This window comes from Eupeodes corollae, chromosome 3, assembly GCF_945859685.1.
Source record: "Eupeodes corollae chromosome 3, idEupCoro1.1, whole genome shotgun sequence".
NCBI classification, from domain to species: Eukaryota; Metazoa; Arthropoda; class Insecta; order Diptera; family Syrphidae; genus Eupeodes; species Eupeodes corollae.
The window spans coordinates 89499665-89518031 of NC_079149.1; the positions used below are offsets into that span (position 1 = coordinate 89499665).

At 36.3% G+C, this 18367-nt stretch overlaps 1 protein-coding gene across 3 annotated transcripts in view; it reads left to right on the forward strand.

The window, feature by feature from the left end:
• Window positions 1-18367, forward strand: part of LOC129952072 (inactive dipeptidyl peptidase 10-like) — an 81139-nt gene that overhangs the window by 34540 nt on the left and 28232 nt on the right. For all 3 annotated transcript variants that reach the window (XM_056064499.1, XM_056064500.1, XM_056064501.1), the window contains exons 3-4: window positions 13245-13512; window positions 13771-14068. In XM_056064499.1, coding sequence (XP_055920474.1) covers window positions 13245-13512; window positions 13771-14068 — 566 coding nt within the window. The remainder of the gene's footprint in view (window positions 1-13244; window positions 13513-13770; window positions 14069-18367) is intronic.

Consider the following 18367-nt stretch of genomic DNA (forward strand, 5'->3'; position numbering starts at 1 on the left):
AGGGTTTGATGTTGGAGTTTTGGGCGGTTGGAAATTTTATTTGATTTCATACCTAATTGGATACTTGAACGTAATGGGATAATTGATGGAACTTCTTTTGAAGTTTTCTACATCTACACAGCACAGGTAGGTACTTAATGTTGTGTTTTTAGTTCCGAAGGCAAAAAGAAAAACTAAATAAATCACCGTTTGCTCGGGTTGTGTTCTGACATTCAGTCAAATTGGAACTTTCCCGCGGGCTTTCAAGGAAAGAGATTAATTGTTGCAGAATAACTGATAAAAATTTAAGTTTATTTTTAGTTTTTGTTTAAAGTTAAGAAAATATGCTCGAAGGAACGTGATGTCGTTCGTCGTTGTGTTTTGGTTTTAAAGTCATACATATACTAATGAGATTTTGATTCGGTTTTAATTGGGGTTGAAATACACTGTACCTATATGTTTATAGAAGTTGCCTACCTAGATAAGATAAATTTAAAATTATGACAAATTAGTGTCAATTACAGTGTTATGCGTTTGAAGAATTTTAAACTGTTACAGTTTTAAATATTACTCGTAGTACCTTTAGTTGAAAAGTTGGCTTTATTTAATTTTTCGTTTGTAAAAATTACATGAATCAAAAAGTCTAGTTTTTATTGTTCCCTTTCTTATTAACTTCCCATAGGAAGTTATTGTAATGGGTCCGATTTGTCAAATTGAAAATTTTGTCATTTCTCAACGTTTCAAGGTCCCTAGAGTCGAAATAAAAGATTTTTAGAAAGATGTCTGTGCGTGCGTGTGTACGTACCTTTGTACGTCCGTACGTTCGCGACGTTTTTTTCGTCCTCCATAGCTCAAGAACCAGAAGAGATATCGATTACAAATAAACTTTGTTATGCAGATAATAAGGCAGAAAGATACAGAAAGGGCTTTCAAGAAAATTGCGTGGGTGGTTTTTTTACCATAGCAGTTTGAAAAAAAGGTGAAAATAATTTTTTTTTTGACATCTGATAAAATTTTGAGAAAAATCGAATTGACAGTTTTTTTTACAAAAAATAAAACTCTAAAAAAAAAAACAATACTAAAACTTGGTAAAAATTTACTTTGGCTCAAACAGCTTTTGAAAAATTAAAAATATTGGCTTCAAACTTATTTTATTTCACAGAAAATATTGTTTTCAATATTCAGTATTTTTTGTATAGAAATCCAACAGACCGTTTTTTTCATAAAAAATAAAATCTACAAAAAATAATGCGCAAATTTGGTAAAAATACATGAAGACAAACTTTTAAGCAAGACAAATCGTCAGACGGGATGGGAAGTTATCAGTGTGGGTCGCATCCCAGCCTCTTTTTTCTTAAGTATTCGTGAAATTAAGTTGTGAGGCCTAGGGATTATAAGAATGTACGTTAATGTAGTTCTATTCACATTGGTAATTTTTAGTACACTTTTTGGGAAACAGTTTCGACAAGTAGTCTTACTTGTCAAATGTCAAAAAATAACAGCTTTATAGGTTACAGCTGCTTGAATAGCAGGCTATTTAGAATGAAAGCTCTTCTAGAATAAAGAAACAATTCCTAAGATGTGTACCTTAAAATATAATTAGATTTGCTTCCAATTAGCTTATTCCCCATTTTTGGAATTCATGTCAAATTCTTGTTAAAATGCATACAGTTTAGTCAGTTTATAACCTTTAGATAGAACATTTTTAACTTAATATTAGTGGGGACATATTACATTTATTTCGCTTTATTCAAGCTAAAGTATAACTTAAAAACTAACTTAAATGTGAACTAATAATTTTGAGTGGGGGTGGATCAAATGAGTTTTAGGTTATAAGTGCTGTTGTTCAAATCATATTGGAATTTGGATTCGAATTGGCCATCTTAAGTATACCGGGTAGAGGTACGTTAAGGCCAACGTGTGGTGTGTGAAGAAATAGAAGAAGGAAGTGTTTCGCAGGTTATGGGTGTAAGGGTTAAAAGTAATCGAGTTATTGAGAGGGGAGAAGTCAAATTAACTAAAGAGAAGCCGATGTATGGAAAGTATTACAGCAATTTCTCTTCGTTCCTGTAATGAGTTCAGGTTTAACTGATTGAGGTGGTCACGATAAGGTGGTAAGATCAACGCATTTTCCCAAGGAAGATATCAAAGTGGGTGCTTTATATTCTTAAAATATGTATATATTGATATGGAGACCAAACCTGGGGCGCATATTTCAAGAAGAAGTTGGACCAAAGTTTTGTAAGGTGCTCGGGTGACGTTTGAAAATTCTTTGGACATCTTTAAACAAAACCTAATGCAGAGTTGGCCTTACACAATATTTAATCAAAGATGATAATGAAGATTGTAATAAAGGAGAGATGTTTCTTTTAATGCCATTGTATAACATTTGCTAATATTGAGCAGGTTGAGAAATAATCGATATCTTTTTGGAGGAGAGATATTCGTCTTAATGAGCTGTAATGCTAAGCCATTTTAGTCGTTGGTCTTTTACCCTTCTGGCTAAGTCTACGTCGTGTACAGCTCGTACAGCTCGTCGTTCCATCTTCTCCTCCACTCCCCTTCGTTCAATACGGAACCGTAGATCACACGAAGAACTTTTCTCTCGAAGCGACCCAAGGTGCTTTCATTCGCTTTTGTCATAGTCGATGCTTCTGCACCTTCTGGTAGGACGCGGATGATAAGGGTCTTATATAGCAACACTTTAGTCACTCGAGAGAGGACTTTACCACTCAATTGCTTTCTAAGTCCAAAGAAACAGCGGTTAGCAAGAGTTATTCTACATTTGATCTCAGCGCTGGTGTTGTTTTCTGCGTTTACAGCTTACGTCTGTCGATTGTGACGTTTTGACCAAGACGTCGGTGTTGTATGTCCTTTCTTGACGACAGCATGTACTTTGTTTTGCCCTCATTAATCGTTAAACCCCTTTTTACAGCCTCTGCCTCAGTACCCAAAAAAGTCCCATTGACATCACGCTGAGTTCTTCCGATAATGTCAATGTCATCAGCATATGGCAGTAATTGGACAGACTTTTGAAAGATAGTGCCCCTTGTGTTGACGTATGAGCTCTGCACTATTCTTTCAAGCACGATGTTAAAAAAACCGCATGACAGCGCATCACCTTGTCTAAAACCTTTTTTGACATCGAAAGGTTCTGTTAAGGTGTTTCCAACCTTTATGGAGCAGCGTGAATTCTCCATGGTCATCCTGCACAAACGGACAAGTTTGGCCGGGATGCCAAAACTTAACATGGCTCTATACAGCTCGTCCCTGTAGATGCTGTCATATGCGGCCTTAAAATCGTTGAAAAGATGGTGGGTGTCGATTTGGTGTTCTTGCGTTTTTTCCAGGATCTCCCGTAATGTGAATATTTGATCAACTGTGGACTTTCCTGGTCTAAAACCACACTGATAAGGACCTATCAATTTGTTGACGATGGGTTTTAGACGTTCACATACTACGGCAGAGAAGATTTTATAGGCGATGTTAAGTAGACTTATTCCTCTATACTTGATGCAGTTTAGAGGGACTCCTTTTTTCAGGATCGGGCAAACAATACTGAGGTTCCATTTATCGGGCATGCTTTTTTGCGACCATATCTTACAGATAAGTTGGTGCATGCTCCTAACCAACTTATCTCCAGCTGCGTTTAAGAGCTCGGCATTCAAGCCATCCACTCCAGTGGCTTTATTAGACTTCAGCTCAGATATGGCAATCTTTACTTCGTCTAAGTCGGGAGGACGGGATTGTTGGCTTTCATCGTCTATGTTGAATGGATCATCATGCCTGACAGCGGAATTCAGTTCGTCGTCGCCGTTATACAGTCTGCAGAAGTGGTCCTTCCATGTCCTCAGCATTGACTGCGGTTCCACTATGATGTTTCCACTTTCGTCTTTGCAGCCTACGGTTCTAGCTTTATGTACCTGTGAATTTCGTTTTACCTGTTCATAAAACTTTCGAACTTCATTCCTGCTTTTAAACATGCCCTCTCATTTTTCTTCTGAGAAGTCGGCGTTCCTCTCGCCTCTTCTGCTCATAGAGCTCATGAGCAGTTTTTGTCCTTTTATGCAGCTCCACTTTGCGTGCCTGTTGTTTGGCTGCATTTGCCTGCCGACATTCCTCATCAAACCAGTAGTTCCTTGTTGGTGGCTGTTTGAAACCCAGCACATCAGAAGCGGCTTCTCTGATTGCAATGTTGTAACTGGTTTTCGATTCATTGTGTTGGCGGCAGAGAACTAAGAGAGAGGTTACTTGTAACTCGGTCGGAAAAAAATTTGGCCATCTCTGGTGATTGTAGCCGTTCGACGTTGTACCTTCTCCCAGCACCTCCTTGTTTTGTCTTGGGTCTGGAAATTCGAAGTGCTACCTTGGATACATCGATATAGTGGTCCGAGTCGATGTTGTCTCCTTGATTGATCTGAAAGAGTCCAAGTTCCGTTGAGGTGTGGAAAACGCGTACTGCCTAACATGAAGTTTCGCCCTGCAGGAAAATCTATGAGCCTGAATCCGTTGTCGGAAGTGTCCCTGTAGATGCAGTCATATGTGGCCTTGAAATCGATGAAATGATGGTGGGTGTGGATTTGGTGTTCTTGGGTTTTTTCCAGGATCTGCCGTAATATGAATTTTTGATCAACTGTGGACTTTCCTGGTCTAAAACCACACTGATAAGGACCTATCAGGTTGTTGACGATGGGCTTTAGACGTTCACATACTACGCCAGAGAAGATTTTATAGGCGATGTTAAGTAGACTGATTCCTCTATAGTTGGTTCAGTTTAGAGGGTCTCCTTTTTTCAGGACCGTACAAACAATACTGAGGTTCCATTCATCGGGCATGCTCTCTTCCGACCATATCTTACAGATAATTTGGTGCATGCTCCTAACCAACTTATCTCCAGCTGCGTTAAAGAGCTCGGCATTCAAGCCATCCGCTCCAGTGGCTTTATTAGACTTCAGCTTAGATATGGCAATCTTTACTTCGTCTAAGTCGGAAGGACGGGATTTTTGGCTTTCATCGTCTATGTTGAATGGATCATCCTGCCTGACAGCGGAATTCAGTTCGTCGTCGCCGTTATACAGTCTGCAGAAGTGGTCCTTCCATATCCTCAGTATTAACTGCGGTTCCACTATGATGTTTCCACTTTCGTCTTTGCAGCCTTCGGTTCTAGGTTTATGTACCTGTGAAATTCGTTTCACCTGTTCATTAAACTTTCGAACTTCATTCCTGCTTTTAAACATGCCCTCTCTTTTTCCTTCAGAGAAATCGGCGTTCCTTTAGCCTCTTTTGCTCATAGAACTCATGAGAAGTTTTTGTCCTTTTATGCAGCGCAGCTAAGCTAAAATACTTTAAATTCAATCAAAAAATGGTGAAAATACTGTAGTCACATGTCGCAAAACTAAAGCCTTCCCCTTATAAAAAAAAACTAGGTTACAAAATTAAGCTGCACAGACAAATAAATGAAGTGACGAATAGCTAAAGGTAAATTCTGAGGTTTACCGCTGTAGAACGTAGTGTTGACGAAACCCCAGGTTTTTAATTCGATCTTTGGAATGAGGCATTCAATTGCAACAAAACACCGTATTTTTCATTAAGACTTACGTCAAAAGGCTTTTAACGTTCTCAAAATGTGTTACCCTTTGATTTTGTGATTTCAGACACACCCACACCTTGTATTTCTTGATTTCTTTAAAGGTACATTTTTTCTAAACAATTATTAAGTATCTTATAAAAATTTGAAACTGATTCGTCAATAATAGAAAATGCTAAAGAGTCAGCAATTCCAGAAATAGTTAAATCTTCAGAAAATAACTTTAAATAAGCTCTTCTGAAGCCAAAATTATATAAGCAATCAGGCGGGGTGATATTTATCAATATTAGTAATTCCTGATCTAGATTCTAGAACAAGAGTACTAATAGCGTCAGAAGAAAATACTAAATCGAGAATTCAATTTTTTGAGGTTTTAATACAGAAGGATTTTATCGAGAAAAGATAGTGAAGAACAGAGAGAGGCTTCAAGGCAAAATTCGTCTTCCGATGGAATCCAGTCAACGTGTGGTTAATTAAAATCAACTCGAAGTAAAATATTGTTGTCAGAGCAGGACAAACTGATAAGAAAGTCTAAAGCCAAGGAGAGATCGCAATAAACTTGGTTTTCAAAGAAACACTTCGTTTTTGACTTTGTGTAAATTCTTTGACCAAAGTCTCTGCGGCCATTTGTTTGTATTGCAAATTTAATCCAAGAACGTGAGATTCGTAACTTATTTGAAAGAGGAATCAAAGCTACTTGATTTACTGATCTTAGTACACCTAATGGATGAGCTAAAGTATTTTTGGTTTCAGGGCAGCTTTGATAGGAATGGAATTGTTTTGGAAGTTCAATTTGAGTAAAAAAAAATTGGAGATATATTTGGAGTTCCAGTGTGGGGTCTGTAATTATTGGGGTTGTGTTAACATTAGTTCGTTTTGGAGGGGGGTTTAGAAATTCTAGCAAGCACAGAGTTTTCTTGGCTTCTTTCTTTTACTTTTTCTTTTGTTTGACAGGTTCACAGGTTCTGCGTTGTTTATACCAGAACCTGATTGCGCGGGAATATCTTCACTTGCAGAAGATAAGTAGAAGGAATTTTGGGCTGAGCTAAATCATTACTCGATGTGGAACTACCAACCATGATGATGGTTACAGAATATTCATTTAATTTGCAAACTGCAGTGTTAAATGACTTCAGTAGCGCTTCAAAATCTTTAGAAAGTTTAACAATGTCAACCTTAAAAGAAAGCATTTTAAAAGCTAGTTTGGATACAGAGAGCTTACGGTAGTCATGATAATACCAGTAAACATATTTAGAAAAAAAGCCTTGAAAAAAATACAAATTAACTGCATTTGCAATTCAAGTATTTGGTTACCACGAATGCAAATCTTTGCCAATATTTTTAGCTTATTTCAAAAATTTTAAGTGAAAATACAATAGCCAAAAAAAAAACTGAGGAAATTGGAATTATTTCAATTTGTCAAAGTAGATTTCCCTGAATGTACCTATTCATTCAGCTTCTAGCTCACGAGTTCTCATTTTTTAAAGAGGCTTATAAAAACGTGTATTATATTGTTTCCATTGTATGCCTTGCCAACACAACATCATGATACTTTACTACAAAGTATAGTCATTGAGGCATTAAAATGAAAAATAAAGAAGAAAACGTCAAAACCCGGAAATCATTGAAAATTTCTTATTCCTATTTCTGAGTTCTGACGTATGTACATAATGGGTAGGTGGTATTGGAGTACAGCACATACATACATATGAATAAGCATTTATTGAGAAAAAAATATATGTATGTATATTCAAAACGATAAATTGAAGTCCTTTATAGGTCCTTTCCTTTGAAAAATTGGGTTTCATTTTTCTTATCTCTCTCATGATGTTATTGGTGAGTCAATTTTTCATCCTCTCGTCCTTCGATACTACATTTCTATAAATAGCGACACTGCTATTGACCATTGTGTTGTACCACTCTCAAGTATACATATGTAGGTAATCAGATATAAAATGAGCAAATAAAAATAATAATCTTTTATTTCTTTGCTGAAAGCAATTTTTGAAGTTCCGATTCGATTCCAATTCTTCGGTTTGTTAGATAGCTTCTGTCGATTTAAAATAAAATATGAAGTTGTACTTCAAGGACAAATACTTTTGACAAATATTATTGAACTGGTTAAGTATTGTTGCTATGCGAAACAAATATTGAATCAATTGAATTTTATCACCAAATTCAATTTTAGTCACTTGAAATTTGGGTAGATAAAATATTATATTTTTTTTAAGGGTTGACATTTGTGTTCCATTTGTGGAACGGTAGTCTAAATTTGGTTCAAGGCAAGCAGATAGTTTATATACTCAATAATAGGAAAGCATACCACTCGGCTAGTCGTATTCTCAAATGACCTTTGCAGAATCTGTATGGATGAGGAAGAGGAGTAGATGACCTGCTTTAGTTCAAAAACGTAGGTGAGGAAATTCGTTTAAAAAATACACGGGAGCTACTAAACACCCATACGAAAATAGGTAGGTACCGTCATCTTAGAACTTCACTGTACTGAATTAGCAATTAAAATTTTGTCGTCGAGGAATCAGCTTAAGTACCGAAAGAAAAGGCAAACACTCTTCGACATCAAAAATAAACTCGTAAATTATCCTGGAGCTATAATAAACATTGAGGGTGAAAAATGATCCTCTTTTTTATAAATTATCACTGGAGCTACTTTTACAACACACCCGAAGTTGACTTTCATCAACAATACCTTTGGTGACAGCTCTTTAGGGATTTTTTACTCTATGGAAGACTTTCAAACTGGATTCCAAGTTCTAATCGACTGAGTACATTTTTTCAGCTAGCTTTGCTAGAAATCTAATTAAAGCTGCATTTGAAGGGCTCTATTAAAATAATTTGAATCTATCAATGTATAACGTATGTTTTTAGTGTTCTATCCAGTATCCTCGCGACATCATGTGCAACATTATGGGATGAGTCCAGTTTGTTAGAATGGTTTACAACATCTGCAGGTGTTCCACAAGGATGCATTCTGAGTCCTTTACTTTTTGCACTTTTCGTTGATTTTATTCGTGTTATTCTTTTTGTTGGGGTAATCTTTGGTGAAAATCTGATGAAGGAGCTATGTGCGAAGATGATTAGTTGTCAGACAACCCGTTGTCACTTCAACTCCAAAACTCACAAATAAGTCCAGAAAACTAAGACAAGGATTTATTAGACGCGTTAATGGAGAAGACAACCGAAAGAAACATGGTACCTTGGAAATAATTTAACTGAAATTATGAGGGAGTTCATTTAAACTATAACTTAACGTTAACGTAATTGCAGAAATTAAAAATTCTTTGTCTTTAACCATCCCCAAGTATATTTAATAACGTTTATTGAAGAAAGTTCGGAATTTGGCTTCTCTTTCCACGCTTTTGTTATGTGCAAAAATAACATTTCTTTCCAAGATTTCCTTTTACCCAGCTGTAGTAATTTCTGATGTAATGACCTCAACCTAAACTGTTCCAAAAAAAGAGGCTGGGATGCGACCCACACTGATAACTTCCCATCCCGTTTGTCTATTTGTCTTGCTTAAAGGATTGTAGGTTTTCGTGTTGGGTTGAAAAAGTTGTTCGTTGAATTATTCTTACAAATTTTAAAATTATAAACAACATTTTTCATATAAGGAAAAAGTTTAGTTTGAAAATCTAGTTTTGTTAAATAGATATTTAGACGAACATTTTTGTTTTATTAATTTTAGTATCATTTGTTAAACTTTTACAAATTAGATGAATGAAATTAATTTGAGAGAAAACAACAACCGAGAATCCATTTTTATCAAATTTGCGTACTATTTTATGTAGATTTATTTTTATCAAAAAACGGAATGTTTGATTTCAATAAAAAAAACTACTGAATACCGAAAAAAATATTTTCTGTAAAATAAAAAGAGTTTGAAAACAATATTTTTAATTTTTAAAAGCTTTTTGAGTCGTAAGTAAATTTGTACCAAGTTTTAGTATTTTTTTTGTTATATTTTTATTTTTTGTAAAAAGAACTGTCAATTAGATTTTTCTCAAAATTTTACTGAGTGTTGAGAACAATATTTTTTACAAGTTAAAATTAGCTGAAAGCCATAATCTCAAAGTTTTGAAAAGATATTTGTGTCGAAAATCAATTTTTACCACCTTTTGCTAAATTTTCTTTAAAGTTTTTATTTTTTGTAAAAAAACTGTCAATTCTTTTTTTCTCAAAATTTTACTGAATGTTTACAACAATATTGTTTAAAAGATAAAAGAAGTTTAAAGTCAATACCTTCAAGTTTTGAAAAGATAATTGAGTCCAAATTCAATTTTTACTAACTTTTATTAATTTTTTTGATTAGGTTTTTACTTACTTACTTACGTAAGGTGGCGCTACAGTCCGGGCGAACCTGGGTCTCAACCAACATGCGTCTCCAGCCAGCTCGGTCCCTAGCTAGCTGTCTCCAGTTTCGCACGCCAAGTTGGTAGAGGTCCTCTCGCACCTGGGTGCGCCACCCGAGTCGCGGTCTTCCTCTTCTGCGCCGTCCCTCGGGATTGGATTCGAAGACCTTCCGGGCTGGAGCGTTGATGTCCATCCGCTCTACATGACCTAGCCAACTAAGCCGTTAGACTTTAATTCTGCTAACTATGTCAGTGTCGCTGTACAGCCCTCCATTCTCCATCTATGCGTAAGGGACCAAAAATCACCTGAAGAATTTTTCTCTCGAAGCATCCTAACACACTCAAAGTTTGAAAAATATTGCTCTTATCTTTCTTTGACAGGGTCAAGGCCTCAGCGCCATAAATGAGAACCGGGATGATGAGTGTCTTATATAGATAGTGATTTTACATGCTCGAGAGAAGACTTTACTTCTTAATTGCCTTCTAAGTCCAAAGAAGCAGCGATTTGCAAGAGTTATTCTGCGTTTGATTTCAGCCCTGGTGCGTTGTCAGTATTAATAGCGGTGCCTAGGTAGACAAAGTTCTTAACTACCTCAAAGTTATAGCTGTCCATGGTGACGTTTTGTCCAAGACGTCGTTGTTCAGTGTACTTTTTTGATGACAGCATATACTTGGTCTTTCCCTCATCGACCACTAAACCCATCTTCTTCGCTTCCGTCGCAATGCTCAAAAACGCTCCACTGACATCACGCTTTGATCTTCCAATTAAGTCAATATCATCTGCATATCCGAGTAATTGGATGGACCTTTGGAAGATTGTGCCTCTAGAATTGACGGTTGAGTTTTACCCAATTCTTTCTAGAACGATGTTGAAGAAGTCGCATGACAGTGCATCGCCTTGTCTAAAACTTTTTTTGACATCAAATGCATCGGTGAGATCTTTTCCGACCTTGATAGAGCAGCATGCATTCTCCATCGTCATTCTGCACAAACGGATAAGTTTGACAGGGATGCCAAAACTAGACATTGCTCTGTAGAGCTCTTCCCTATGGATGATGTCGTACACGGCTTTAAAATCGATAAAGAGATGGTGGGTATCGATTTGAAATTTCTGGGTTTTTTCCAAGATCTGCCGTAGTGTGAATATTTGGTCGATAGTGGACTTTTCTGGTCTGAAGGCAAACTGATAAGGACCAATCAGATTGTTGACGAACGGCTTCAGACGTTCACATAATACTGCAGAGAGGATCTTATACGCAATCTTAAGGAGACATCAGCCTCTGTAGTTGGCGCAATTTAGAGGATCTCCTTTCTTATGTATCGGGCACACTATGTTCAGATTCCACTCATATTTTCCGACCATATTTTTCAAATGAGTTGGTGCATGCTCCCTACCAAGTCATCGCCTGCTGCTTTGAATAGTTCGGCAGCTATGCCGTCAGTTCCAGCAGCTTTGTTTGACTTAAGTTTAGATATAGCTATCTTCACTTCGTCAAGGTCGGATATGCGGAATTGTTGATCTGCGTCACCTAGGTTGAGTGGTTCTATCTCCCTTACAGCGGAATTCGGTTCGTCATCGCTGTTATAAAATTTTGAGAAGTCTTTCCATATTCCCAACATCGACTGCGGTGCTACTACGATGTTCCCCTGATCGTCCTTACAGGCTTCGGTTCGTGGCTGGTTTTTATTTCTGTAAAAAAACAAATTCGATTTTTCTCAAAATTTTACCGAATGTTAAAAACAATATTTCTTATAAGATAAAATTAGCTGGAAGCCATAATCTTAAATTTTTGAAAAGATATTTGAGTCGAAAATCAATTACCAATGTTGAGTAATGTTGTTTTTAGGTTTTTATTTTTAATAAAAAAAATGTCAGTTCGGTTTTTCTCAAAACTTTATCAGATGTTGAAAACGTTATTTTTCGTTGCACAAAATTGTTTTGAAGATAAAATCACTTTGTATTCGTAAAATTTTCGAGGTGACAAATTTTTGTTTTCAGTTATTTTGATTTATAAAAAAAACAGTTAATGGGATTTGTTTTTAAAAGATACTTGTCTGGTATCACGTTACAATATATTATATAAATTTCAAGTTTCTAGCGTTTTTGGTTCATTGGATATTTAGGGTTAACCCAAATTTTCACCTTTTTTTAAACTGCTATAGAAAAAAAAACCCACCCACGCAATTTTCTTGAGAGCAATTTCTGCATTATTATCCGTAAAACAAAATATATTTGTAGTCGATATCTCTTCTGGTTCTTGAGCTATGGACGACGAAAAAAAAACGTCGAGAACGTACGGACGTACGAAATAAAACATATTGGCTTCAAACTTATTTTAACTCACAGAAAATATTGTTGTTTTTTCATGAAAAATTAAAATCTAACAAAAATTGAACGCAAAATCCTACTTAAATTGATAAAAATTGGTTAACGACTAAAAATCTCTTTAAAAAAATTGATTTTGAAAGCAAACTATTTCATCCTATGCAAAATGTTGTTGGTTATTTTTAAATTTCTTGGAACAATTTAACTGATTAATTTTTTAACAAAACGCGAAAACTTAAAAAACCTTTTAAGGAAGACATCTAAGATTAGAAATTGAATTTCACTTAAAAAACTAAAATTCTTGATTTAAAATATCCAGCACTTGAAAACGCACATAAACAAGTATTAAATTGTCGTTGTAATTAGGTACAGTTCACTCAAAAACAATTAGCACCCAAAAATGTTTTAAAATTTTTGGATACCCTCAATATTTGGAAAAAAATGTAAAAAGCATTATTGAAAATTTTTGTGCGTATTTAATTGAATCGGAGTGTGTCTTCACACTTATTTATATTTGTATCTTTTTCAATTTAATTAAAATAAAACAAAATTACAAGTTGGAAACATTTCTCTTTAAATTTCATCGCGTCCAATTTCATAATCATTTTTTGGATGTTGTGTCATATCTAGCAGACAGCAGAATATAGCAATTTCCGTCTTCTTAGCACAAGCATTTTCGTAAAATACTGATTTTGAAAAACAAATAGGGAAACTATATCTATCCCTCTATCTAGTTTGCAAATTCTGCAAGAAATCAAAAATGAAGAAGAATTCAATGCTACATTGTCATTGTATAATTTCCTGATACAAACCAAAGAAAGCAATAAAATACGTGGTATCAGAAGTGGGATAAAATCCGAAACACCCAAAACTAATCTTGTATAAGATTTCATTTTCTAATTAAATTAATTACAACTTCAATTTATTTGGTTCATTGTTTTCTCTAATTCTTTTTTCACTTACGAGTATGTTTTGTTTTTTGCAGATTTTTCAACGGTCCTTTACCGCATTCTATACGATATACGATGTTGAAAATGATCATCACATGCCAGTGAAACTGAAGGACTCACCAAAAGTACAAAGAACTCGTCTACAGTACGCCGCATGGTTGGGCAATACAACGTCCCTAATTATTGTAGCTGACAACGATATATATTTAAGACAATCACCGGCAGAGGAAGAGGACATCCGTATAACGAGCACAGGATATCAGAATGTCATTTATAATGGTATTCCCGACTGGTTGTATCAGGGTAAGGGATTAGTGTGCTTTTGAGGATTGTAGATTACTGAATAGGAAATTCTTCCTCTCATCTGTGGGAGCATCAAAGCCAGTCGAGATTGAAATAAATCAAAGCTTTCGGTTTTTTTTAAAGCCTTTTTCTATTTATTTTCACTCGTCTCGCAGTTATTTACTTTTATTTTCAATTTCAAGAACGCAACAGATTTGTACTCGTAAATGCTCTCAATATCGTCCCTATATCTCTATATGTATTTTAATCCAATTTCAGAGGAAATCTTTTCGAAGCCTGAAGCGATATGGTCATCACCGGATGGCAGCCAATTCATGTATGCCTCGTTTAATGATACCAACGTCGGCATCATGACCTATCCGTGGCTGGCATCGGGAGCGATTATAGCTGCAGGTGCTGGCATGAGTTCGGGTAGTTCGTTTCCGGAAACAAAGAGTGTCCGATATCCAACGCCGGGCACCACAAATCCTGAAGTCCATCTGTGGATAGTCGACATAAGCAACCTGACGGATATCCAGAGGAATTTAGTCAAGCCACCGCCATCACTGGACGGACAGTAGGTATTTTTTTGTTTGTTTTGTGTGAGTGTGACTTAACTTTATAAAACAATTTCAATTTTTCTTTGTACATGTATTAATGTTTTGCTTTAACTGTTAGTGGCTCGGCGCGGAGGCAGGCGGGGGTTGTTAATCATCAAGGGTTGGAAATATGTTTTCATAGCACATTTTTATAGTGGTTTCGTCCCTAAAGTGAAATCCAATTATACAGGCCTTGGATGCAATGCCAATTGGATAACACACTGAGTTATTCAAAATACTGACAGGTTGATTGACATCTCAGGTTGTTGAGGTTAAGGGAGCAGTTAGATGACAGTACCTACCTAGTGCTTTTCGATGATGTAAAAGTCATTTGATATGCTGATGATGATGTCGATGATGGTTCCACTGGAATAGGTTTAACCATTTCAATTATTTGAGTACCATAAAGTCTCTCTGGTATGGTCTGGTCTGGTCTTAACCCCTCTCTGGTAACTGGCGTGTGGTTCGGTTCGACTTTATCTATATTGTTCTGAATTTGACAGGAATGTGATGTTAGGATACGTATTGGTCCATTGGGTTTTGTTTTCGAAGGAAATTGGTGTGCATTTTATTTCTACATGATGTGGCCTGGCAATTCAATTATTTCGAGCAGCTGATGCATTTTGATATTTTTGTTTAGAATTTTGACATCATTCATAAGTGTTTTATGTTTTATTGAAATGTGAATAAGAGCGGTTATTTAAACATCATTTCAAAACAAATAACAAAAACAAGTTGGGTGTCAATCTTTGATGCGTACAAAATTTGTTTTCAAACCCTTAGCTGGATATTTAGTTTTGGAAGTAAGATTTCTATAGAAAATACGTTCATGTCTCTTTGAATGCAATTCCCTTAACGGACACGAAGAGGAATTTCAGATGGACAACTGTTTTGTGTCTCGATAAAATTGCAAGACTAGGGCCTCATCCAAAAAAAAATCTCCATCTAGCTCGGTCTCTACCTAGATTTTCTCGTAGCGTACTATCCATGTTATAGGTGAGGTCACTTTTAACCAACAGGTCACCTGGTCCGTGAAATTCCTCTACTACGCTGTCATGCCTTAATGCTCACAAAAGGCCCATTGACATTACGCTGAGTTTGAATGATAGTGCCGCTGGTGTTACCGTGGGAGCTCTGCACTATTTCAAGGTTAATTACCATGTCTAGAGCCTTTTTAGACATCGAAAGGTTCGGATAATTTGTTTCAAACGAATTCTCCATGGTCATCCTGCACAAACGGAAGAGTTTGGCAGGGATCCCAAAACTAGACATGGCTACATACAGTTCGTCTCTGAGGATTTTGTTATATGCGGCCTTGAAATTGATGAAGAGATGGTGGGTGTCGATTTTGTGTTCTTGGAGTTTTTCCAGGATCTGCCGTAAATTGAATATTTGATATACTGTGGACTTTTGTGGTCTAAGACCACACTGATAAGAACCTATCAGGTTGCTGACGAAAGGCTTTAGACGTTGACATATTACGTGAGTGAAGATTTTTTAAGCGATGTTAAGTATACTGATTTCTCTATAGTTGATGCAATTTAAAGGGTCTCCTTTTTTAAACCTCTCAACATCTCCGACCGCACGCTTTTTTTCCTTCTGAGAAGTCGACGTTTCTCTCTCTTCTTCTACTTATAGAGCTCATAATCGTCCTTCCATGTTTTGCCGCTTACCGTGCCTATTGTTCCTAATCAAACCAGGGTTCCCTTATTGGTGGCTGCTTAAAACCCAACACGTCGAAGGTGGCTTCTCTGACTGCATCTTGGCAATGTTTCCACTTGTTCTCGATACATTGTGTAAGCGGCAAGGAACTTCGAAAGAGGTTACTTGTGTCTCGGTCGGAGAAGGAATTGGTGATCTCTTTTGATTGAAGCCGTTCGACGTTATATCTTCTCCCAGGATCTCAGTGTTTTGCTTGGATGTGGAAATCAGAAGTGCTACCTAGCCTACAGCGAGATAGTAGTCCGAATCGATGTTACTGATGATACTGGAAAAATATCTAGTGTCGATCGCAATATGGTTAGTTTGGTTGACGGTAGATCAATCTGGAGAACTCCAAGTTTATTTGTGGATGTTAAAGTACCTTGATGATTCACCCCGCAGCAAAAACGATTAGCCTGAATCCACTATCGGAAGTTTTGTCCTGCAAGCTGTTTCGCCCAAATACTCCACCAAATATGTCTTCTCTTCCTAGCTTGGCATTAAGATAGCCCAGGACAATTTAAATATCGTAGCTAGAACACTGGTCTTATGCATTGTCCAAGAGCTCTTCTCTGTGGGGGCTTGTGCGCTAATGTTACCGAATATAACCTAGATGCGGATGATCATCAGGCGCTCGTTGATGCACCTACATTTCAAGACCTGTTGCCTTAGTCTAACTCGAATGACAAAGCCGCTTCCAAATTAGGTTTGTTGGTTTTTTTGTCAGCAGTCTCCATCCTTTTGACACCTTATTTATTACAATTGAGAGTGATATCCGAAAAAGGAAGAGTTACTAATATGATTGGGACCAGTTATGTTTTGTCTTAAATATTGTATATTCTAAGAAGCCATTGCAATGACTTGTAAATTTGACAATTGTCATCGTATCGATTGAGTTGACCACAATCCACATTAGCTTCGGTCAACTTTTGATTATTATTATTTCTCCCATATCGTAAGACAATCGCATATCTTCCCAGGATATAATCAATTTACTTTGGAAAGGTAGCAATAAACTGAAAATTGCAATAAATCTTTATTTAGACCAAAATAATGTCAAGGTTGACTAACGCCTCCAACATTGATTTATCTCCTTGTAGTTTAATTATAAAACAACACATAATAAATCATCAACCACAATAAGTAACGTGCTATCAAATATTAATTAAATAGTATCGATAGAAAAGAAAACAAAAACTTTGATTGAAAAGCAATTGCTTAAACACAAATTGAAATTGTTTAGCTTAAGGATGTGAGAAGTATTGATACTGAAATGAAAACAGATTAAATGAAAAAAAAAAAAAAACATTTTATAGTCAAGTCAGCAGTCATTTGAAGTGTGATAATATCAGTTGAATGTTGGGTTTTGCTTGACAATTAAACAACAATTTTATAACCAAAAGTTAAGCCTGGAACACGCTACAATGATTTGGAAGGCGGAATGAGAGACTTTATTTCAGTAGTTCAGAGTCCATACCTCCACCAACCCTTTCATTTATTTTTGGTCTATCTTTATTAAAGTGGACTGACTCGTCTTCTAGAAATGACATATCCTCCCAGAAACATCTGCAAGGTATAGAAATATTAATTTTTCTTTCGAATTCCAGTTGGGGGATGGTGTAGTCTCCGTGCTTTAAAATTGATTCTAAATACCTTAGAATTACGGAGCGGCCAATGTTGTTTTTAATCCACTGCGAGAAAGCTTTGAAGCAAATAATAGAGATTTTCAGCTATTTTTGTTGCTAAATATATCAAAAGGTGTTACGTAAAGTATGTTGTGCAGTGCCGCAAATGGAGTCATGCGAAGCGATCCGCTTATAAATTGTGATTTCTCAAAACTATAAGCAAGTTTAAAAAAAAAAAAACACATACAACTCAGATAAATGCATGAAATCTTTATTTGAATCGATAGTATGGTCCATATAATTACTGAAGGTTATTTCATGCAAATATTGAAATTGAATGCGCCTTAATACGTCAGCTTAGTGCAATTTTGGCATAATATTTCCAACATCTCGGCTGGTATCTCACGAATAAGTGCTTCAATGTTGTCTTCCAATGCGTCAATTGAAGCTGGCTCGTCTGCATAGACATGAGCTTTAACATAGCCCAAAATATTCTAAGGGCGTTAAATCGCACGATCTATGCTGCCAATTGACCGGTACCGAATGTTCACCGAACTCAACCTTCAATAAGTCCATTGTTGCGCGTACTGTGTGGCATGTTACGTAAACTTGTGTTGTTGAAACCACATGTCATGCAAGTCAAGCTCTAGCATTTTGGGCAAAAACAAGTTGGATATCATCACACGGAAGCGCTCACCATTCACAGTTACGTTACCATTCGCATCGTCTTTGAAGAAGTATACAGTCCAATGATGCCACCAGCCCATAAACCGCACTAAACTGTGACTTTGGATGTATTGGTAGCTCTTGCAATGCTTCTGGCTGATATTCACTCCAAAATCGACAATTCTGCATATTTACGAACCCATTGACCCAAAAATGAACTTCTTCGCTGAACACAATTTTTCGGTAAAGAAGCGCGCGATGAACTTTACTAACAGGGAACGCATT